Source organism: Chanodichthys erythropterus, chromosome 1, assembly GCF_024489055.1.
Source record: "Chanodichthys erythropterus isolate Z2021 chromosome 1, ASM2448905v1, whole genome shotgun sequence".
In the NCBI taxonomy this organism is placed as follows: domain Eukaryota; kingdom Metazoa; phylum Chordata; class Actinopteri; order Cypriniformes; family Xenocyprididae; genus Chanodichthys; species Chanodichthys erythropterus.
In genome coordinates this window covers 29,303,978-29,327,303 of record NC_090221.1, presented here as the reverse complement: position 1 = coordinate 29,327,303, position 23,326 = coordinate 29,303,978, and the positions used below count along the sequence as shown (strand labels likewise).

General features: G+C 36.1%; 2 protein-coding genes across 3 annotated transcripts; both read right to left on the bottom strand.

The window, feature by feature from the left end:
• Window positions 1-2,810: 2,810 nt before the first annotated feature.
• Window positions 2,811-7,691, bottom strand: ran (RAN, member RAS oncogene family). Of its 2 annotated transcripts, none has more exons than XM_067382872.1 (7): window positions 7,605-7,691; window positions 6,921-6,991; window positions 4,678-4,762; window positions 4,420-4,545; window positions 4,156-4,343; window positions 3,762-3,932; window positions 2,811-3,683 (listed from the first exon to the last, which is right to left on the bottom strand). In XM_067382872.1, exons 2-7 carry the CDS (start codon window positions 6,951-6,953, stop codon window positions 3,639-3,641), a joined length of 648 nt encoding a protein of 215 aa, XP_067238973.1. In that variant the 5' UTR covers window positions 6,954-6,991; window positions 7,605-7,691; the 3' UTR covers window positions 2,811-3,638. The 2 variants fall into 2 exon arrangements, with proteins under 2 accessions (XP_067238973.1, XP_067238974.1); XM_067382873.1 differs by lacking the exon at window positions 7,605-7,691 and adding an exon at window positions 7,330-7,353.
• A 6,375-nt stretch (window positions 7,692-14,066) lies between these two features.
• Window positions 14,067-23,161, bottom strand: ndufs8b (NADH:ubiquinone oxidoreductase core subunit S8b). The gene is made up of 9 exons (XM_067382870.1): window positions 23,089-23,161; window positions 20,724-20,816; window positions 20,594-20,630; window positions 20,137-20,180; window positions 19,931-19,996; window positions 19,742-19,831; window positions 17,066-17,238; window positions 16,862-16,990; window positions 14,067-14,325 (listed from the first exon to the last, which is right to left on the bottom strand). The coding sequence occupies exons 4-9, from the start codon at window positions 20,171-20,173 to the stop codon at window positions 14,194-14,196; spliced, it is 627 nt and encodes a 208-aa protein (XP_067238971.1). The 5' UTR covers window positions 20,174-20,180; window positions 20,594-20,630; window positions 20,724-20,816; window positions 23,089-23,161; the 3' UTR covers window positions 14,067-14,193.
• Window positions 23,162-23,326: the final 165 nt, after the last annotated feature.

The window sequence follows — 23,326 nt, the reverse complement described above, 5'->3', positions numbered from 1 at the left end:
GGGCACACATTCCATGTTTTTGTGATAACTGGTAGATGTTTTTGATAATATCTAATATAGTTTTAACTGAGTATAAAAAGGGGGTGATTACAAATATATCCAATGTCTGTTTGAAAAAATTATATTAAAATATAATTAATTAATATATTAAAATATTTTTTGGCCTGTTACATCTGATCTTTTTGGCTGTATCTAACCATTAAAATTAAACAATGACATTAATTTTGATACAGTTAGTACAAATATGTGCCTTCATGAACTAACTTGAATTAGGCCAACATAATATTATTTTTTCCGTATTTTTCCGTATTTATTCACATTTTGTCTAATTAATTTTTAAGTTTCACTAAATATTTATTGCATTTTCAGAATTGCATTTTGACCTTTTACTGAAAATGTTTAAAAAAATCTTTTCATAGGGTGAAGTCAGGTAAAATGGGCAGTCAGGTAAAATAGATCAAATAAGGTTGTAGCGTCATATCGCTTTAATTGTTTTACAGCCAATCACAATAACTGATCATGTATTGTTGCTTCAACACTTGTTGACATGTAACAATGGTTTTGACTGGTCTGAGTTTTTTAAGGGGGGCAGGGCAGAGTGTTTCATGTGAGGAAGGAAAGTGAGCCTGACATAGTAAATTTCATTCATCACTAATAAGGGTACTAAAGCAATTATAAGTAAGCTTACCAACAAAGCAAAGGTTTAGGAACAATGTTTTGACATGCTCTTTCAAATAAAAAAGTTTAATTTAAAAAAGAAACTTTGATTTTTGTGAAAAAGGTCATTTTAGTTAGAAATGGCTGGTTAAGCTAAAATTGGCTGCATACACACACACACTTTTACACAGATATTGAAGGTGAAAATAGGTTAATAGGCCTAGATGTATCCATACACAATCTTAACAGTCTTTTAAAATAAATTGCATTGCAGACAGTATGGCAGTAGGACAAGCAAAGAAAGGAAACAGAGAGATGAGAGATGGGAAGAAAGGAAGATATCAGTACAGTAAAATGTTAAGAGCAATAGCTACAGGAAATGTTAAAGTGATTTTTTTTTTTGTTTTTGTTTTTTTAGATGTTCTAATCTTTAACCAAACGTTTGACAGATATTTGACAAGCATACACACACAAATGCACAGAAATACACCTATACAATGATCAGTTAATTTTTAATTGCATTTTTTTAATGAAATATTCGTTCAACTTTCTATTTAATTAAATAAATTTATAGTGTTGTTGCTATGGCTCACTAAAGACAATAGTGTCAATTTACTGTTAAAAATAAAATGATTTCATCTGAAATTACCTGTGTTGATCTCTTTTTATATTGGCCCATTTTACCTGAATGTTGTGCCGTGGCTCAAGAAGGGATCTGCTGATACTCTAACTCTCATAATTTTAAAACAATTATACTTTTTCACATTTAAAAAAAAAAAAATATATATATATATATATATATATATATATATATATATATATATTTAAGAGAACCATGCTAATTTATACATTTTTAAAAAAATATCATTAGATCTCATGCATAGCTTATTTGATGGTATTATAAGCAATTTATCAAAACGTGGCCCATTTTTGCTGACTTCACCCTACCACATTTAATAGATTCATGTATATAATATTGCAATAGTGACTAATATACATTTAAATATCTACTGGTAGGTATTCATCAGTTTCTAACTAATCTAATTGTTAAAAAATAATACATGTGACTGTGATTCAGATATCAACTGCTTCTGACGTGATGAAATAACATGACTATTTATTAAATTATACTTACTGTAAGGACCATTTTCATGTTAAAACTTTTTGCCTTTAGTGTGTAGTGAATCATGGGATATATCTGGCGCAGTGGATGGAGTCAAAGATCAGTGAGTATAGCTCACTTCACCACACATGGAGCACGAGAGCGGACACTCATTAACCCTCTCTCTCCTCTGTCAACAGCACTGAGCGGATGAGGAAGCGCTGTCGCACATCAGTATCACTCTGTGATCGCTGAGTTATCATTCTCCACATCAGTGAAGTGGAACAAAAGCGACGGAATGTGTGTGTGTGAATGACACTGGTGTATTTCACTAAACCCTTTCTTCTGATAGTTTGTGTGGACCTCAACTCCAAAGACTAAGCATAAATTACTATTTTCTGCTCTCTGGTGGACACATCATAGTATTACGTAGTGAGGAATTGCTTTGCGTCATCACGCAAACGTACCATGGTAACCGTACTCTAGTTGAACCGATTATGTTACACCATTGTCAAAAACAAAACGACAGATTTTTACAGTTTGAGGGAGAATCTCATATTACTTCAGAGTAGTAACTTATTATTACGGCTATTGTGATAGAAACTGGTTTCCAGAGTCACATTTTGTCAAGTCAGTCAACGGATTTAAATTACCTCCATCCTGGCAACATTTTATACTACTAGACATTTTAATAGAAGTATATTACATAAATATAAATTTGCTTATGTAACATGAACGCTTGATTTTATAACTGACGGCTGAACAAATCTAACATTAATTCACCTACACAAATGTATCATGTTGGTATAATAAAAAGTATTTTGTCTAAATGGCCTGTCTGTAATATATAAACAATTTAACATCATTAACATTAATAAATGCAATGCAAATATATTTTATATCAAATCATTTGTCTAATTTGGAAATTAACATTTATTGCACTCTAAAAAGGGTAAGCACCTTTTTTCTCTGAATGTTTGAAAATCTTTTAAAACTTTTTCATGCTCTTAGTTTTTGAAAAGTGCCACATAGTAACTTTACCAATAAAGACTAGTGTCCAAATCATGTTTATTGGCATAGTATTCATTTAAATACTAGCAACTATTCCAATACTGACATCAGAATGACAAACTTCTTACACTGTTTCAATGAAATGCCATGATTACAATAGCAAAAGATATGAAAGTAAAATGGTTCAAAAGGCTCACCCATAATTTGTGTAAAACCACTTCAGACCTCACATTAGATACATGCGGTTATATTTTTTGACAATGAATCGATCTTGAACTCGGCAGCAATTCACACTCCACAGTATTTAAACATCACAGCCAGTAACTTGCCATTTTAGACCCAAGCATTACAACGCACCCTTGTCTGTGCAAACCGAGAGACTTCCAGAGCCATGTATACAAGGCCTGAAAAATGCTTTACATGCAAAACAAATGATTTGACAATTTCCTTGGTCAACAAAATTGCTTACAAGTAGGCCACCACGATTTTATAATTTGCCTTAAGTTATTTTGTTCATAAGAAAAGACCAAGCAAGGATTATATTGAATGTTTTTATTCCAAGAATTCCTCTAAGTGCTTAGAGCTTTACATAGAGAAGTAAGCACTGGGACACTCAACTTGCTCTCACACCTTTGAGTAAGTGAGTGTGTCAGTGTAGGCATGTCTGCATGTGTGTCTGGTGGTAACAGTTAGCATGTCTACAATGAAATGAACCACACAATTTACTCAAGTTCAAAACACAAAACAAACCAAAAATTGAAAAATAAAAATATTCTGCGCTGGGGTTTTACAGTAAAAGGGGCAGGGAAAGGAACAATCACCGGGAAATCCCAGTGACATTGCCACAAGGAGGTCAGAGGCTAACAGGTTAAAGGTCGTCATCTTCATCTGGGAGAGCTGTTTCTGATGCCACCTAGAAGAGAAACAATACAGATTAAAGAAACTTTTTTTGGAAGCAGAAGTACGTGACCGGCCGAGTGCGGGTACTTACTTTCAAGTCATGCTCATACTGTGCAGCAAGTGATGGGTCCATAGCAATTTCAGGTGGCGCGAGGGCTGGCATCTCAACAAACTCCAGATTAGGATCTCCAATCAGCTTCCGTGCAAGCCACAGGAAGGGCTTCTCAAAGTTATAATTACTCTTGGCAGAGATGTCATAGTACTGAGAAAAGGGAGAGTTACATTAATGGTCAATAACAGCCCGACATGCAGTCTTCAGTTGATTGGATTCGTTTCACCCCAAACTGGAGGCAGATGAACGCAAGCTTGCAAAAAGGGGTGGGTGTAAGAGACTTAACGATTGGATAAATCAGTTCATAACAGTATTTAGAACATGGATGGTGTGAATTATTTCGTGCTGACCAAGTTCAAAAGGTGCACTGTACCTGTAGATTCTTCTTACGATGGAACACGATACTCTTTGCTTTGACCTTCCTGTCCTTGATGTCCACTTTGTTACCGCACAGCACTATGGGAATGTTCTCGCACACACGCACCAAGTCACGATGCCAGTTGGGCACGTTTTTATAGGTCACTCGAGAAGTTACATCAAACATGATGATTGCACACTGAGCTGTAGAGAGACAGAGAGGCACATGTTAAACCACTGCTGTAGAGTAAAGGCGCCTAAAAAGCAAACAGCAGCATACCCTGGATGTAATATCCATCTCTCAGGCCTCCGAACTTCTCTTGTCCAGCTGTGTCCCATACATTATATTTGATGGCTCCTCTGTTGGTGTGGAAGACCAGGGGATGTACCTCAACTCCAAGTGTGGCTAAGATGACACAAAGAAACTTTTAATAGCTGCCCATCGGTGTGACGGTCACACCAAAGCCACACATTCCTCCAGAATAGTTTCATTGAGATGTCACATGAATGAAATGAGAAAAGCATCCAAAATACTTACCAACATATTTCTTTTCAAACTCCCCAGTCAAGTGTCTCTTCACAAAGGTGGTTTTCCCCGTGCCTCCATCTCCTACCAGGACCAGCTGTGGATGGGGAAAGGCAGTTCGCATGAGTGACCGACACTCTTTCCAAACAATTGATATTACAGTAGTTGACATGACACAGCAGTGGCGGCAGGAAGACATACTAAATATTTAAGACTATCAGACAATGAGATTAAATGCTTTTTGCGACCTTAACTGAAAAACACAATATCGGTACTTAATGCTACAGCTAGACACTTAAGTTACTGCAAAAGGCCATACAGTGCTTTACCCCTTCATTCACCCGTGACCACAATTTGGGGGAGAATTTAATCATTTAAAAGCTAATTTGAAAATATTATATATGTTGTGTAGTCTGATATAGCTAGTTTTGCTCATCGAGAGACTCATTTGTGAGAGAATTACCTAGCAATTTTATTGGAGTATTACGTGTACAGTCCCTGCCGTGCATTAATTTGAATGGCTATGATGGGAGTGGCTTGATGCAGCGCAGGAGACGCTGATAACTTGTAAAGTGCCATTAGAAAAATGTTCTTGAAACTTTGCTGTCGCATAATAAATCTGCTTCACGGGTACTATTAAACAAATTGCTAATTATAACATTAAAATATAAAAATGTAAAGATAGCACAAATACTAGATATTGTGCAATAATGGGGAATCATGCAAAACAGTTCACATTTCCTTGATCTATTATAACTTGTTTCCTTTGCGGTTAATTTATAAAAGGTCCAGAAATTTATCAAGTTTTTCCATCAGGTGTGTGATGTTTTTTTTAATATGATGTCACTACATTGCACTCTTGACGCCAGGTAATTGCTGCATTGCTGATCATGGTTGAGTATTGATACATCTGCCCTTTCAAGAATGAACATCTCAGACAACTTTATCCATATATTTTAGTCAAATCCACAAATTCATTTTAAGAACCAAAATCAGTTATGATTAGAAGATCTGGCATTTATCAAATCATCTCAGATGTTTAATGGGGTAGTTCACCCAAAATAAAAAAGAAAATTGTCATAACCTGTGTGAATTTCTTTGTTCTGCTGAAAATATTTTGAAGAATCTCAGTAACCGAACAGTTTTCGCCCCCCATTTATTTCCATAGTTGGAAAAATAAATACTATGGTAGTCACTGGGGGTGAGATCTGTTTGGTTACCGACATTCTTTTTTCTATTTTCAGCAGAACAAAGAAATTCATACAGGTTTAGAACTATTTGAGGGTGAGTAAATGACAAATTCCAGATCTTCTAATCATGATAACTGATCTCTGGCTAATTTGGTTCTTAAAACAAATTTGTGGATTTGACTAAAATATGGATAAAGTTGTCTGAGATATACAAACTAAGCCTTTAAGTAAGCGAGGTACAAAGAATGGACCCCTGTTATAAACTTAAACTTGTTATATTATCTAGTTTTCTGTTATAGTTTATTAAAAAAAATAATAATAAAAAATAGTTATGGTCTATTAGGCAGTCCAAATATAGCATTTTTGCTTGTTTTAATCTGGATCATCTTCTGTAAATAGTGATATGCTGTTTAAAAGCGTCATAAATAAGAAAAAAATAAATAAAATATATTACTTGGGCTGGGGATGTGAATCCATAAACTGCTGTGTATAACAAGTTCACAATACAAGTACTAAAATAAAAGCCAAAGCCCCACATTGAAGTAGCTGATTAATTTCCTTTAGAAGATAACAGATTATAAAAGAATTGTGAATATTTTACTTGTTATATTTATTGTTGGTTTATAAGTTTAAACCACACAACAGTTGCCTGCCTGGTAGTAAAAAAATAAAATAAATGGTGATTCCTATGGGTCTCCAATTTCCTCACCAGTTACAATCGTTACAAAGAAGTTTGTTACATTGGACTACTTGAGCTCAAACATGTAATAAGATTGAGGAACTAACAAATGAGTTAACCGATAAGATATACAAACATTCTCCTCACGTTTTACTGAAAATTAACCTACTTTTTCTTTTTGAATATTTACTATAAATTACAACCGTTTTCCTGATTCATGCACCATCATTCAGGCGGTTCTCACGCTTATCTCTGCACTCGTTATCAGGAACAAGTCTTCTAATTTTCTTCCAAACAGTTTAGCAACTCGTGCTAACAAGTAAACATTTAAAAGACGGCCTCTAACTCATTATTCGAGCCTGTCGTAGTTTTAAAGTGAGCGTTACCTTAAACTGAACTTGTGGCTCGTTCTCTGCCATTGCTGTTTGTGTGTGTTGGTCTTTGTGCTGCAGTCACTCTGCGGGAGAGATGGCGGGACGGTTAGTCACATCACACAAAGGCCGCACCAATCACAAATAAATGAAATAGTTACACAAAACTACTGAAAACAACACTTTCACACCCATAGTAAAACCCAAATAGCGTATAAAACTCAAAGCAATCAACTGCGTGCATAAACGAACAACTACCGCGTCTAAATAAAAGGATGCGCGCGAACACACGAGGCCGCTGCTACTGTAGCCTGAACTTAAGAGGCAGTCGCAGCCCGAAGGCCTCAAAAACAGGCCCATACATTTGGAAATTAACATTTAAAGCATTAAAGACTGTAATAATAAACAAAAAATGCATAAATACACAAAAGAGTTGAACGAAGCGAGTGTTGTTCTCGCGACTTCAGCGGCCCGCCAGCATCGCGCGCTGCCAACAACTCACGATGGCGCTACGACACAGATGAGCCATGATGAAACACTCATAACTCCACATCAGCGGCGAATAAACGCAATCTGATCAACTAACGACCAACTTAGAAAAAATATAAAGACTTTCAGGGGTGTTTTGATTTCAGCGAAAACAAAACGTCTCCGTGAAATTAGTTTGTGATGAGCCGAGCAGCGTCGTTCCGCACTCACCGGTGTTGAAGTGATCGAGGAAGAGAGCAAATGGCTGCGCCCGCGCGGGATTCAGCATGGCTCACATAAACGCTTCCGCCCCTACCACGTGACCCTCTATTGCCACTGGGCAACTACGCCATCTAGTGGCAGTACAGCGCAACGAACTGAAACGCTCACCTCTCTGACATCTTACAGTCAGTATGAAACGGAAGTTGTGATAGAGTGATAGACGTATGAGACGGCTTCTGGAAAGAGAAAAATGTAGGGCGGGACTTTATTTTGTCCATGGGAAATTGATTGGATGCTTGTGATACGCTATTGGTCGATCTCATGTGAGTGACAAGTTGCCCCGCCCTCGCGCCAGAAAACACGTCATGGCTGCATTCGAAATTGCATACTCTCTTGAGTAGGTACTTGTTTTGAATAAGTAATTACTTTAAAACCGCTAATAAATATGTTCTACTACATATAGCCTACTACATTCGCCATAACAGTGTCGCTTCATTGCCATTCACAAATCCTCTCCTTTGGCTTCATGGGATAGTAAAGTGTCCGTAGTATGCATATTCTCAGGGGAAATAGGTCATCCGGGTACTTTTTGCCAATTCTTTTGAGTACTGTGAATGTGAACATACTTATTTTTTCACATACTGTTTTTCATCTACTTTATAGTAGGGAAGTATGCTAGTTGCTGCTGCAAGGAGGAGGGGAGGTTATTTTTAATAAAGATTATGAGGACAGAGAAAAAATGTGCATAAATCATTTATAATAAATACTGCACTATTCCGTAAAAAAAAATGCAGATTATGAGTTTATGAAGACTTTAAACAGGCCGATTTAATTAAAATCAGACTGATTTAATGAAATACTTCAGTTACTGGGTAAACAAACATTGTAATATTTGTGTCTCTTATACAACACAATACATAATCTCTAGAGGGCATTGTTGTTTTGGGCAATGACACTGCGGGACACAGAGGTAAACTGTAGCATGGGAATTTGATTAAGTTAAATAGAAACCTAAGAAATATATAAGGTATATGTACAGTAAAATATTTTATGGAATGCAATGTGTGACATGAACAATAACGTAGGTAAAAGACCAGAATAAATGTACTGTGTGTGAAATATATGAACAATATGTATGTAAATAATATATCTTAAAATAATATGGGATGTACAATATATTTATACAACAATGTAAGTTGAATATTATTTGTAATCTGAATAAATCGTTAAATTAGTAATAATAATAATAATATGTTTTATTTATTTAGCGCCTTTCAGGAACCCAAGGACTCTTTACAGTAAGTTGCTATATAATATGAATAGAAGTATACAGTCAGTATACAACATAATCAACCAGATAGAACAGACAAAGAAGGTTAATCTACATTAAACTTACAAAAAACAAGCATAGTGCTGGAAAGTTGAGACAGACAATCAATTAACAAAACATAAGGTGAATAAGTGTGTTTTGAGGGCAGTTTTAAAGGTCTGAAGAGAAGAGATATCACGAAGGTCTTGTGGTAGCTTGTTCCAGAGCTTAGAAGCTGATATGCTGAAAACCCTACCATCCACACTAGATAAGTGGAACTACTGTAAGCAAGTTTTCAGAGCTCGATCTCAGAGTACGGGCAGGGACATAGGGGATAATCATTTCGCAGAGATAGGAAGGTGCTAACCATGACGAGCCTTAAAAACTAGAGAATCTTAAACTGGATGCGGTAACTAACGGAGCCAATGTAGTTGCTGTAAGACAGGGGTGATGTGAACTGATTTTTTGGTAAAAGTGAGGACCCGAGCAGCTGAATTCTGAATGAACTGCAAGTGATTTATGACTTTTTTGAGTTGCAATAATCAAGACGTGAAGTTATGAAAGCGTGAACAGTTTCTGCATCTTTGAGATTTAGTGAGGGTCTTAAACGGACAATGTTGCGAAGATTAAAAAAACAGGACTTGTCAAGCTGATTGATGTGGGGTTCAAAACAGCCTCACCGTCAATGTTAACAGAAAAATCGTGTTGGGTGAGATCAAGGGATTTAGGGTCTACTAGCAGAATTTCATTTTTTTTCCATATTCAACATTAAAGGTGCCCTAGAACCCCTTTTCAAAAGATGTAATATAAGTCTAAGGTGTCCCCTGAGCGAGTCTGTGAAGTTTCAGCTCAAAATACCCCATAGATTTTTTTTTTTATAATTTTTTTTAACTGCCTATTTTGAGCCATTATTACATATGCACCGATTAAGCGTGCGGCCCCTTTAATAAAGCTCCCCTGCCCCCTGCGAGCTCTCAACTGCCTTAAACAGCAAACACAAAAGTTCACACAGCTAATATAACCCTCAAATGGATCTTTACAAGATGTTCGTCATGCATGCTGCATGCATGCTTCGAATTAAGTGAGTAAAGTATTTATTTGGATGTTAAAAGTTTTATTCTGAGTGAATTTGAGGCTGTGCTCCGTGGCTAACGGCTAATGCTACACTGTAGGAGAGATTTATAAAGAATGAAGTTGTGTTAATCCATTATACAGACTGCAAGACGGCTCCGTGTATTGTCTCCGTGAATACAGTAAGAAACGATGGTAACTTTAGCCACATTTAACAGTACATTAGCAACATGCTAACAAAACATTTAGAAAGACAATTTACAAATATCACTAAAAATATCATGTTATCATGGATCATGTCAGTTATTATTGCTCCATCTGCCATTTTTCGCTATTGTTCTTGCTTGCTTACCTAGTCTGATGATTCAGTTGTGCACATCCAGACGTTCTGCCCTTGTCTAAAGGTGTGTTCACACGGCCTCTAATTCCTGTAGTTATGAGATTCTAGCTTGTAAAAAGCGTTCACGTCCTCATAGAGATCGTAGTTACAGCTTGTAAGCTGGGAGTTTTCTGAAAGCTCCCAGATGTACCACCTGACCACTGTAGATTCATTTAGGCGTTGATAGTGGTGCCATGGAAACCATAATTCCCAGTCTAAGGGCCAAAAGGACATGAACAGCTCTGAATATAACGTCACGTGTTGTCATTTCAAGATTCTGGTTAATACAAAGTGGCGTGAACGCAGCATAATAGCTTGAACATGGGCTGGCAAGTGCAAATATTGGGGGTGTACACCCCGACTGTTACGTAACAGTCGGTGTTATGTTGAGATTCGCCTGTTCTTTGGAGGTCTTTTAAACAAATGAGATTTATATAAGGAGGAGGAAACAATGGTGTTTGAGACTCACTGTATGTCATTTCCATGTACTGAACTCCTGTTATTCAACTATGCCAAGATAAATTCAATTTTTCATTCGATGGCACCTTTAAGTAGTTTTGAGCCATCCATATTTTGAGATCGTGTAAGCAAGATGTTAAGGAAGGGGGAGGAAAAACAGAGTTAGGTTGTACAGTGAAATAAATTTGTGTGTCATCAGCATGACTGTGAAAATTAAAGGCATGGCTCCGGATGATCTGACCTAGGGGAAGTGTGTAGATTAAGAATAAAAGTGGACCAAGGACAGATCCTTGAGGCACTCCACGGGAGAATGTGACAGAATGAGAATTGAATTTGCCATTTCTGAAATGCCGATTGCAGACAATCGGGACAAAAGTACAGAGTGGCAGACGGTATCAAAAGCTGAACTCAGGTCCAAAAGGACCAGAATGCTGAGGACACCAGAATCAGAGGCGAGGAGGAGGTCATTCACCACTTTGAGAAGAGCAGTCTCTGTACTGTGGAGGGGGCGAAAACCAGACTGAAATGGTTCCTGCAGATTATTTTTGTCCAAGTGAGGCTGCAGTTGTGTGGCAACCACTTTTTCTAGGACTTTAAACAAAAAAGGAATATTGGAAATTGGTCTAAAGTTACTCAGTACTGTGTCATCAAGGCCAGGTTTTTTAAGTATAGGGGTGATTATGGCTATTTTCAGTCCAGGTGGTACATAACCGGTCATAAGGGATCTATTTATCATGTGGGTGATAGGTATAATGAGGGAAGGGAGAAGGTTTTTGAGTAGTTTTGTTGGTAAAGGATCTAACTGGCAGGTGGAGGAGTTAGAGCTCATAATCAGCTGTTCAACCACAGATGTATTGGTGAGAGTAAGGTTAGAGATTGGTTAAGGTATCTAGAAAGTAGAAGTCTCTGAAGGAGTTGAAGAAGAAAAAAGATTGATAGTCAATTTTGTGTGTAAAGAATGTCAGAAAATTTCCACAAAGGTCAGAAGAACCATTAAGCAGCGGAGATGGTGGTTTAAGTTTGTTGATCTCAGAAAAAAAAGGGTCCTGGGTTTACAATTTGCTCTGTTATTTGCTTATTTGCTATAATATTAGATAAGTAAGTAGCGTGTAAGTATTTGTTATTTGCTCTGTTATTTGCTATTTGCTATAATATTAGATAAGTAAGTAGCGTGTGCAGCGTTAAGGACTTTTTTATATTGTGATATAAATTAAGCGTAGAGGGTAGCATGAGCAGGAAGACAGATGTTCTTATAGAGACGTTCAAGATGCCTAGCCTTCGCTTTCATTAATCTGAGCTCTGGGGTGAACCAGGGGGAAGAATAAGCTGAGGGGACAGTTCTTGTCTTTAATGGGGCCAGAGCTTCCAAGACATTAGATGTAGCTCCATTATATGATGAGAGAATCTCACCAGGCAGGGCCGTTTCTAGACTTTTTGGCACCCTAGGCAAGATTCCTATTAAGACCCCCCCCCCCCCCATTTTTGTGAGTCAATTCTACTAGCTCTCTGCATGTTATATATTTACAAAAATATTTATAAGAACCCATGCATGAAAAAAAGATGATGAAAAAAAAATTTTAAACATATATTTCAGAGCAAACTGAAACTCTTAAGCTAGTTAAAATTGTATTCTACTCACAAAAATGATAGTTAATAAAATAAACTACATGAAACTGTTATTAGTTTAACTCTAAATACAATCTAATGAAGATGGTATTTTGGTGTTCATGTAGCCTACAGAAATAAAATATTTTTAAGAATGTTTTTTTTTCTCCAAAGTTAAAAAATGTGTTGAATAACAATACACCACTCATTTATGTTCTATAATTGTTTTAGCTTCTCTTTCTACAGTAGCATCTGCCTTGTGTTTCTCCAAAAATGTGTTGAGTGCACCTTATGATTGTTTGTAGAATTAATATAAAACTCTCCAGCAGAAACAGATTCTCGTGATCTACACACCCAAATCACAATGCCTGTCTGTCTGTGACTTCAACTGCACTATTACAGCATGAAGAAATGTATATATTTGATGTTTTTAAGTTATTTCTTGATATGCACTGAATTCATGTAAACTAATTTTTATTTATTTATTTTTTGTTTGTTTTTCTGTTGAAGCTATGTTCGTTTGGCAGGTCCACGCTGGTTGTCAAACTTGTCATAGTTATGGTACTATCACTTGGTCAATTTACACTAAACAGCCATCTCTGATAATGATTTTTTTATTCAACTTTATTATGCTATAAATTAATATTCGGTTGCTGAAATGAGCATGACGTGGTAAACCTGTCCTGTGTTAATATGCAGTGTCATGTTTTGCTCGTGATGATGGAGCAACTTGTATAGAACAGAACAATTAATCAATTAGTAACATACCTGCATATTTCGCTTTCTTTTTCTCATCCTCTTTCTGAAACTAAAACACTTAATCCAGTAAGCATGGATAACGACGTTCCCTGCCGCCTTCTACGTCTCATTTCTCTATTCTCTTATTAACAGCAGCGGTTGAATCTGAGAGCTCACTTAACATCCCGATGCGATCCACTAGCCTATCACCAGGAGACTTGTCACTCAGATAATCGCAAGTAACGTTAGCCTAATCATAATGCCTCAAAATAGCAAAAGTACGAAATAATAATATTAGTAATAATAATAATAATAATAATACAATAAATAAATAAAAAATCTTGGAGGGGCGGGGGCTCTCACTGGCGCCCCCCAGCTGTTTGCGCCCTAGGCGACCGCCTTGCTTGCCTATGCCTAGAAACGGCACTGTCACCAGGACAACAGAGATTAACAGAGAGAGGCAGGGAGGAAGCAGCAATAACAGTAGCATTATGTTTAGAAATACACCACTTATGAACATTCAGATACAAACATGCTTAATATGAGCCCCAGATAATAACCTAGTAAGTTTGAATACACTGATCAATTTGTGCTTTTATATTATTATATAATAATAATAATATGAGTAACAATATAACATAATATGTTAAAACTATTATGGGATGTAATGTGCAGTTTTTTAATAACAGTTTAAATAAAATAAAAATAGCTGACAGCAATAATATTTGTAATGTGAATGTGGTAAATAGTTAAATTATCGGCATTATGTTAAGAAAAGAAATACACCATATTTTGTTTGTTATTTTATTTATATCATTTACTTTAAAATGAACATTATACATTACATTACTTTAAAATGAACAGATAGATGAACATTCATTGTGCGTTATGTTTTGTGCATTTAGACAGCAAATATATTAATACTTTTCTATACAAAATATATCTGGTTCTATACAAAGTGTCATTTTTAGTTTCAGTAGATGATGCAGGTAGCGTATGAACTGATGTCGTCTATTGTTTGTGTTGCTGTTATCTGTTCATCTGTACAGGTAATCTGCTTGAATGTTAGCAGCAATCTCAGCCTCCCAGCGATCTCCATTATTCAGCAGTTTCTCTTTATTATACAGCAGCTCTTCATGAGTCTCAGTGGCATACTCAAAATTAGGGCCCTGGCACAAAAAGAAAGGGAAAATGATTGTATCATTAAAGGTAGGGTAGGCAATTTCAGAGATGAACATATAGCAAGTTAGCTTTAAAAAACATAAGATCCCACCCTCTCTTCAGAGGGTCTCCAAAGCTGCGCCTCCTCCAAAACACATGAACGCACACAGCAGAGTTTGCAAAGCGTCACAAGACGAGAGACGTTAAATTACCTCATGTCTCAAATCACATAACATTACAATAATAATGAACGTAAACAACTTAAAGAGCTCTTGTACCACCTGACTGCTCCAGATTAATTTTGGCATTGATAGTGTTGACATAGAAATGCATAAATCCGAGTCTGAGGACATGAACAGCTCCGGGTAGAACGTCATGGGTTGCCATCTTTTAATTACGGTTGTGACATGGCGTGAAGGCAGCATAAGCTCGTTGTTTTGGTTCAGAAGGAACTGTAAAAGGCCGCTGCTCTTTGTTTTTGGTGCTCAGTGACTGTCTGTCTACATTCTGCACAGGGCTGTAACAGTAGGCATGACAACCACGCCACCGCGGTCGTGGAGTGTCACCAGCGGTAGTGTGACGTGTGTCTGTGTATATATATATATTTATATTTATACAGTAGAGATTTTTAATGTTTTTAAAAGAAGTTTCGTCTGCTCCAAGGCTACATTTATTTAATTAAAAATACAGTAAAAACAGTAATATTGTGAAATATTATTACAATTTCAAATAACTGTTTTCTATTTGAATATATTTCACAAAGTAATTTATTCCTGTGATGGCAAAGCTGAATTTTCAGCATCATTACTCCAGTCTTCAGTGTCACATGATCCTTCAGAAATCATTCTAATATGCTGATCTGCTGCTCAAGAAACATTTAATGTGTACAATTGTACAAAATATTTGTGTACAATTTTTTTTCAGGATTATTTGATGAATATAAAGTTCAAAAGAACAGTGTTTATCTGAAATCTAATCTTTTGTAACATTATAAATATCTTTACTGCCAATTTTGATTGATTTAATGCATCCTTGCTGAATAAAAGTATTCATTTCTTTAATTTCTTTTCAAAAAAATAAAAATAAAAATTCTTACTGACCCCAAACTTTTGAACGGTCATGTATAATGCTACAGAAGCTTTGTATTTCAGATAAATGCTGTTCTTTTGAACTTTCTATTCATCAAGGAATCCTGAAAATAAAAGTACACAACATTGAAAATAATCATAAATGTTTCTTGAGCAGCAGATCAGCATATTGGAATGATTTCTGAAGGATCATGTGACACTGAAGACTGGAGTAATGATGCTGAAAATTCAGCTTTGCATCACAGGAATAAATTACTTTGTCAAATATATTTAAATAGTACACAGTTATTTTAAATTGTAATAATATTTCACAATATTACTGTTTTTTACTGTATTTTTAATTAAATAAATGTAGCCTTGGTGAGCAGACGAAACTTCTTTTAAAAACATTAAAAATCTTAGTGGTTCCAAACTTTTGGACTGTACTGTATATGTATATATATATATATATATATATATATATAATCTCAAAGGTCACGTTAACTGAAAATGAACTGTCATTGACGGAATTTTTTTTAGCAGTGACAGAAAAAATCTGCAGCCCGTCCGTCATTTTGACAGATTACTAAGGCTGATGTTGCTTGTAACTGTAACTGTAATGTCCAGTAGGTGGTGAGTGCGCTCCAGTGTGGCAGCAGAGCACGAGTTCAGTCTCCAGAAGAAAATGAAAACGATGCGTTTGATTACACACACAAATTTTATAATTAAATAAATTTCTAAAATACTTATAATTACATAATTAAGTTTCTAATCCAGTTCGTTTTGTTTTAAATAGTTCGTTTTGCCTTCACTCACGATCCTCGATAAGTGTTCAAGATGAAAACTGAAAAGTGACGCAGTCTTTAACTTTCTTTTCATAATATAAATAAATGCATAGCCTAGGCCTATTTGCCTTTCCTATAAGTTTGTGAATAAAAATGAAAATGTGGACGAAATCAGAAGCTATTAAATATCTTATCATTACAATATATAAATTAAAATGATGGGTAATAATTGATTATGACGGTATTTTTACAATCCTGTCCGTCGAAAGTCTAACGCAAACTCATATATATATTCGGTCCGAATGCAATGATTGGAGGAACATTCTTTGGTCCTGAGACTTCCATAGAAGATATATGTACATTTTAATATTTAGACCACTTCTATTTTTGATTGCTATCAGGATGTGAAGAGAGTGTCATCCAGTATAACAAAAAGTGTTTATAAAACAAATTGCTTACTCTACCTTTAATGGAATCACTGTATAATAAGAACTGTTTTGGACTAAATGACCATCGGTGATATGTCAGAGTATGGAGTATGTCAGAAATGAAACGGGGCGTCAGTTTACTGTTAGGAATTTGTCGTGCCGTGCCACATCCAGCGTAGAGCACTGGTTATAATGGGTTCTATTTGCATTTGTCACTTTGTGTTGCACTGCTTGCGTCTGACACGCTGTCATATATGTGTGTACCTCTACGATTGCATCCACAGGACAGGCTTCCTGGCAGAATCCACAGTAGATGCATTTAGTCATGTCAATATCATAACGAGTTGTTCTTCTGCTGCCATCTGCACGGGTCTCTGCCTCTATAGTGATGGCCTACAGACAAAAGCACTGCTAACACACATCCTGTACAGTTAATCAGACAGGTGAGGAAAATGCATGTGTATATACCTGAGCAGGACAGACAGCCTCACACAGTTTGCACGCAATACAGCGCTCCTCTCCATTTGGATACCTGCGTAGTGCATGCTCACCACGGAAACGGGGAGAGAGAGGGCCTTTCTCAAACGGGTAATTGATAGTAGCTGGTTCTCTGAACAAATAACTCATGGTCATGCCCAAACCTGCCATACACACAGAGAATATAATAATTATTTTATTATTATTATTTATGCCCAAACCTGCCATACAGCGACAATAAGTAAGAATAATAATACTGTTAATAATAAAAATAATAGTAATTATTATTTTTATTTTTATTACAATAAATAAATTAATTAATACGTTATTATTATTATTCATGACCAACACAGACCTGCCACACAGACACAGAATAAAATAATAATAATAATAATAAAAAACTTATTAGTAGTAGTATTAAAATAACAATTTATTATTATTATCATTATCACATTGTCTCTATCAGGTCTGTATTAGGCATGAATAATAAAAATAATTTATTATTATTATTATTAATATTATTATGTATTCAAACAACACAACTTTATATATTTTAAAATCTCAGCATGTAAGTGCAAAAAAGTACCATAAACAGGCAGAAAAAAGTCAATGTGCCCCTATTATGTTATTTTACAGGTTCCTGATTTTGTTTTGCAGGTCTCCTACAATAGGTTTACATGCATTTTCTCATAATAAACTAGCATCAGCTCTTTTCTCAAAGTATGAAATGTTTTGATAAAGGATTTGGACTCTCTAAACCCCTCCTTAGTTCCTTAGAAGAAAGTCATATACACCTAGGATGGCTTGAGGGTGAGTAAATCAAGGGGTAATTTTAATTTTAACACTCTTAAGCAAATTTGTTACATTGCTACATACCGTAGGAATATAACAGGAAGTTACACTGGAATTGCTGACAAATCATTTCAGCGATTCTTTCTTTTGGAAGTAGACATGTGGCGATATTCAGTAATATGATATATCACGATAATGATTATGCATGGTATTGTTATTGTGGGCACTTCAAAATACTGTGAATAATTATTTATTATGAATGATTCAAATTTTTATAATGCATACTTTCCCCACGTATAAAATGCACACCACTGTATGCTGCGCACTCAGATGTAAACAAGCCCAACATGCATGAGAAGCACATGGTTGGTACGAGTGAAGGAGACGCGCTTAATGAAAGTGCACATTCATTCTCTGACAGCAGAGGGTGCTGATGGAGCAGCAGAAATGCAGCGGTTACCCCTGAAACAAAGCAGCTGCTACTGACCAGTATTTAAAATGCTTCAAATAGCCATTAAAGGCCCGCTGAAGTGACTTGGGACGTGCAGCATTATTCAGTATGTTGATGTAATTCCAACTGAAACAGAAAGACAGGGCGATATATCAAACAGCCCGCCCCTTTTTTAAAATAGCCAATAGCGTTTTGTTTATATCACAGCTCGCGGATATGATCCGCTCTGTGCTCTCATGTTCCTAGGCCAGAGCAGACTGTGCTCACGCTGTGGCGGTTCACGTTATACTAACACGAAAATGTTAATTCACGTCAATGGAAAGTAGGGATGCACGATTAATCGCATGTGTTTGTCATGCGTGTCTCATCATTAAAGCCGGTTCTGTGATTAGCGGTAAATGTCCATCACCTGCTTTCAAATGGAGCGGCACTTAATATACAGAGCCGTAGTTCGCGGACAAGCTACGCAATATCGCATTCATAATCGAAGGCGATTCATCTGTGATTATGAACGTGATATTGCGTAGCTTGTCTGCGACCTACGGCTCTGTATATTAAGTGCCGCTCCATTTGAAAGCAGGTGATGGACATTTACCGCTAATCACAGAACCGGCTTTACTGATGAGACACGCATGACAATCTCATGGGATTAATCGTGCAGCCCTAATGGAAAGCATATTTACACAGTCTGAATCGTTCCCTATCTTCTCTATAGTGGACTATGTGCATTTTACCATGTAGAAACTAGTAAACGTGTGAACAAATGACCGATTTCAGTCACAGCTTCAGTGTCTGTTGATGGTGTAGAAGGGGGCGGGACTTCAGATTCTAGAGAGCATTTGATTGGACAGAAGATTTGATGAGAAGCTGAAGCGCGATGTGATGTCATGAAAATCTGTGATCATTTTAGCGGAGACTGTAAGTTCTGAATGCTTATATCTCCTAAATGTGAATTTTGTCATTGTTTTTGGAACACACCAGCTTATTCATAACATTAAGGCTAACATATTCATACTGAAAGATAAAAAAACTTAAATTTTGATTTCAGGGGGACTTTAAGTTTTTGAAAGTTTATAATTCTTTTGCACTTTAATCTGTTTGAAACATTTAACTTAATTGTGTGTGTGTGTGTGTGTGTGTGTACTGTGTTATTGTATTTAAATGTTCAGAGTTCTTTTTGTAATAAGAAAAAGAGTTCTTAAACCTGTTATACTATGACAACACCTTTTTGCAACTTATTTCAACATCGTAATTATCGCAACGGGAAAATTATATGCCTGTTTGGAAGACAATAACTCATCGTGCACTTTGATCTTTGAAAATTTGCATACATTTTACATTCACAAACAGCTATACTACATGAAAGGTAATATCTGAAAAAGCATAATAGGGGCACTTTATAAACAATCATTATACACACAGACCCCTGAAAAGTTCAGTCCACAGCAGTGTTTGTGCTGCACGGTCTGTGATGGACTTCATATCGGTTGGCAACTCCTCAGCATTCACATACTCTACAGAGAGACAGAGAGAGGTATATTGTAGGACATTGTATGTACGGCCGCCGTTTAGGTTGTGAAAATGTATAGGCTACGACGTGTGTATGATCTCACTGTAGCCTCCCCTGTGGACGGTAAGGCTGAATGGACGGACAGGTCCAAGTCTGACTGCGAAAGTGCCTTAATGAAATTAAACATAGTTTTGCTTCAGTAAGAGCATTAAGAACAACATCTATTCCACTATGGCAACTAGAAATCTCACAGTTCATGGTCAAATGATCATTTTCAGACTGCTACATCATATCAAAACATAAACTCACCTGTGTGGCATGAGGAATACATTATGCGCAATGTCATCTCCACCCTAATCAGCCAAAGAGACATAAATATTTATGTTCATGATTTAAGCCTAGGCTATGTCAGTGGTGAAAATATAGGCTACTCCTTATATTGAGATTGAAACAGACGGCTGTATGCCAAATGAACAGATTTGCGTTATAAGCCTGCTGGTAATCTCCTTTCCCAATCTGTCAGACCTTAGCAAACATCTTCTTTCATACAAGTAAATTAATGTTTATCTGATGCCTTTCGTAAACAGAACACATCCACTTGTGTTTAGAGGCTAATAATTGTGTCATCTGCGTGATTTATTTCATTTCATTTCATTTTATCATGATGATATTTAGACAGAGATGCCGACTAAAGCAAGCAGTTTTATATTTGCAAGTTTTTTATTTATTTTTTTTGGTTTTATTTACGTAGCCTGTTCATATTTACCTTTCCTGCTCACTGTCCGTGGTGGTCTAGCGTTAAACTGCATGAAACAATGTAACTTTCCATTAATTAGGCTACCTATTCAAATTATTCAAAAATATACATATTCATAGTTGTTGCGTTTGTAACTCACCGAGATGCTTCCGTCGGTCCGTCAGTGATCAGAGGATCTTGTTTGTACTACTTGCGCTTACAGAGAGCCCTTGGTCACGTGGTGTTCCTTTACCTGCAGCGTGACAGACAAAAGCGATTTACTTTTGAGTGTCTTCCTATCCCGCATATATAAATGGCGCAGGTGAATATATATATATATATATATATATATATATATATATATATATATATATATATATATATATATATATATATATATATATATAAAACTTTTTATTGTTTAACAGTCATAAGTAGACTATGGTATAAGTAGGCTACGTACAGCGAAAGCATACAATACAGCTTTTTAAAAACCTCTTCAAATAAACAAACACTATAATTTTTAAACACAGCTACAACAAAGCAAGCAGCATACAGTGAGGTATATATATTAAGAAACAGCTAAATAGGCCTACAGAAATATATAAAAGCAAATGATAACAAATGAAATTAAACTTAAAGTCATCTTGAAATCAAAATGGCCGATACTTGTTTTTATGGAATATTACAGTGATTATTATAAATTATTTATCCATACTCATCATCATTATTATTATTATTATTTTTAATTTATGTGTCCTTGTATTGCCCTCTTGCAGTGACATCTTTTCTCTGATGACGTCTTTACTGGCACGAGGGCGGGACTACTTGACACTCACATGAGATCGACCAATAGCAAACCATAACCATCTAACCATCCAATCAATTCCCTATGGACGAAATTAAGTCCCGCCCTACTTCTTTTCTTGTTCCAGATGCTGTTTCACAATATATGTCACAATAGTGTAGAAAAGACTATCGCAAATTCGCTACTTTAAACTTAAATAGGCCTATATTAATCCATGGATATAGGCCTATTTAAAGTTTTAAAGGAACACTCCACTTTTTTTTTTAAAATAGGCAAATTTTTTCAACTCCCCTAGAGTTAAACAGTTGAGTTTTACCGTTTTCAAATCCATTCAGCCGATCTCCGGGTCTGGCGGTAGCACTTTTAGCATAGCTTAGCATAGTTCATTGAATCTGATTAGAGCGTTAGCATCTCACTCAAAAATGACCAAAGAGTTTCGATATTTTTCCTATTTAAAATGTAACTCTTCTGTACTTGCATCGTGTACTAAGACCGACGGAAAATGAAAAGTTGCGATTTTCTAGGCCGGTATGGCTTGGAACTATACTCTCATTCCGGCCTAGAAAATAGTAACTTTTCATTTTCCGTCGGTCTTAGTACACGATGTAACTACAGAAGAGTCAAGTTTTAAATAGGAAAAATATCAAAACCCTTTGGTCATTTTTGAGCAAGATGCTAACGGTCTAATCAGATTCAATGAACTATGCTAAGCTATGCTAAAAGTGCTAGTGCCAGACCAGGAGATCATCTGAATGGATTCGAAAACGGTAAAACTCAAGGGGAGTTGCAAGATGAGCCTATTTTTTTTTAAAAAAGTGGAGTGTTCCTTTAAAGGAACACTCCACTTTTTTTGAAAATAGGCTCATTTTCCAACTCCCCTAGAGTTAAACAGTTGAGTTTTACCGTTTTCGAATCCATTCAGCCAATCTCCGGTTCTGGCGGTACCACTTTTAGCATAGCTTAGCATAGTTCATTGAATCTGATTAGACCGTTAGCATCGCGCTTAAAAATCACCAAAGATTTTCGATATTTTTCCTATTTACAACTTGACTCTTCTGTAGTTAAATCGTGTACTAAGACCGACAGAAAATGAAAAGTTGCTAGGAACTATACTCTCATTCCGGCGTAATAATCAAGGATCTTTGCTGCCGTATCATGGCTGCAGCAGTGCAATGATATTACGCAGTGTCTCTCACATACGTCTCCATGGTTGCAAGGCACGTTCCCTGTGCAAGCAGGGGCTCACGGGCGCTGCGTAATATCATTGCACTGCTGCAGCCATGGAATGGCACCAAAGTTCCTTGATTATTACACCTGAATGAGAGTATAGTTACGAGCCATATCAGCCTAGAAAACCACAACTTTTTATTTAACTACAGAAGAGTCAAGTTTTAAATAGGAAAAATACAAAAACTCTTTGGTCATTTTTAAGCGCGATGCTAACGGTCTAATCAGATTCAATGAACTATGCTAAGCTATGCTAAAAGTGGTACCGCCAGAACCGGAGATCGGCTGAATAGATTCGAAAACGGTAAATCTCAACTGTTTAACTCTAGGGGAGTTGGAAAATGAGCCTATTTTCAAAAAAAGTGGAGTGTTCCTTTAAGGCACCCTTCTTTTTCAGTTGTTTTAAATACTGAAATAAAATTTTCATTTTTAAATGCCACAAAACTCAGGTCAACCTTAACAGATCTGCATTTGTGCAAATAAAACTTACCCATAATCAAGATATCAATAAACAAAAATTAAACATCTTTGTTTTGTAGTCAGTAGAGGGTCCGTTCACCATATTACTGCGCAGACAAATAGCAGATCATTATTTTTATGCATTTCATTTACAATTGAATGTTATTTTTAAAATAACTAGTTTTGTAGTGAATTTTCACTGGTAAAATCCAGTCATTTCAACAGGAATCCACACAACTGTGAATTTTACGTAAGGGCGAAAGATTTCC

Coding starts and splice junctions, on each gene's coding strand:
- ndufs8b (XM_067382870.1), bottom strand. CDS start 20,173: ATGACATTGCGCATAATGTATTCCTCATGCCACACAG. Junction 19,832..19,930: donor CGTCCACAGGGGAGGCTACA/GTGAGATCATAC, acceptor GTCTCTCTGTAG/AGTATGTGAATGCTGAGGAG. Junction 16,991..17,065: donor AGGCTGTCTGTCCTGCTCAG/GTATATACACAT, acceptor TTTTGTCTGTAG/GCCATCACTATAGAGGCAGA.
- ran (XM_067382872.1), bottom strand. CDS start 6,953: ATGGCAGAGAACGAGCCACAAGTTCAGTTTAAG. Junction 4,344..4,419: donor AGATGGATATTACATCCAGG/GTATGCTGCTGT, acceptor GTCTCTCTACAG/CTCAGTGTGCAATCATCATG. Junction 3,933..4,155: donor ATCGTAAGAAGAATCTACAG/GTACAGTGCACC, acceptor CCCTTTTCTCAG/TACTATGACATCTCTGCCAA.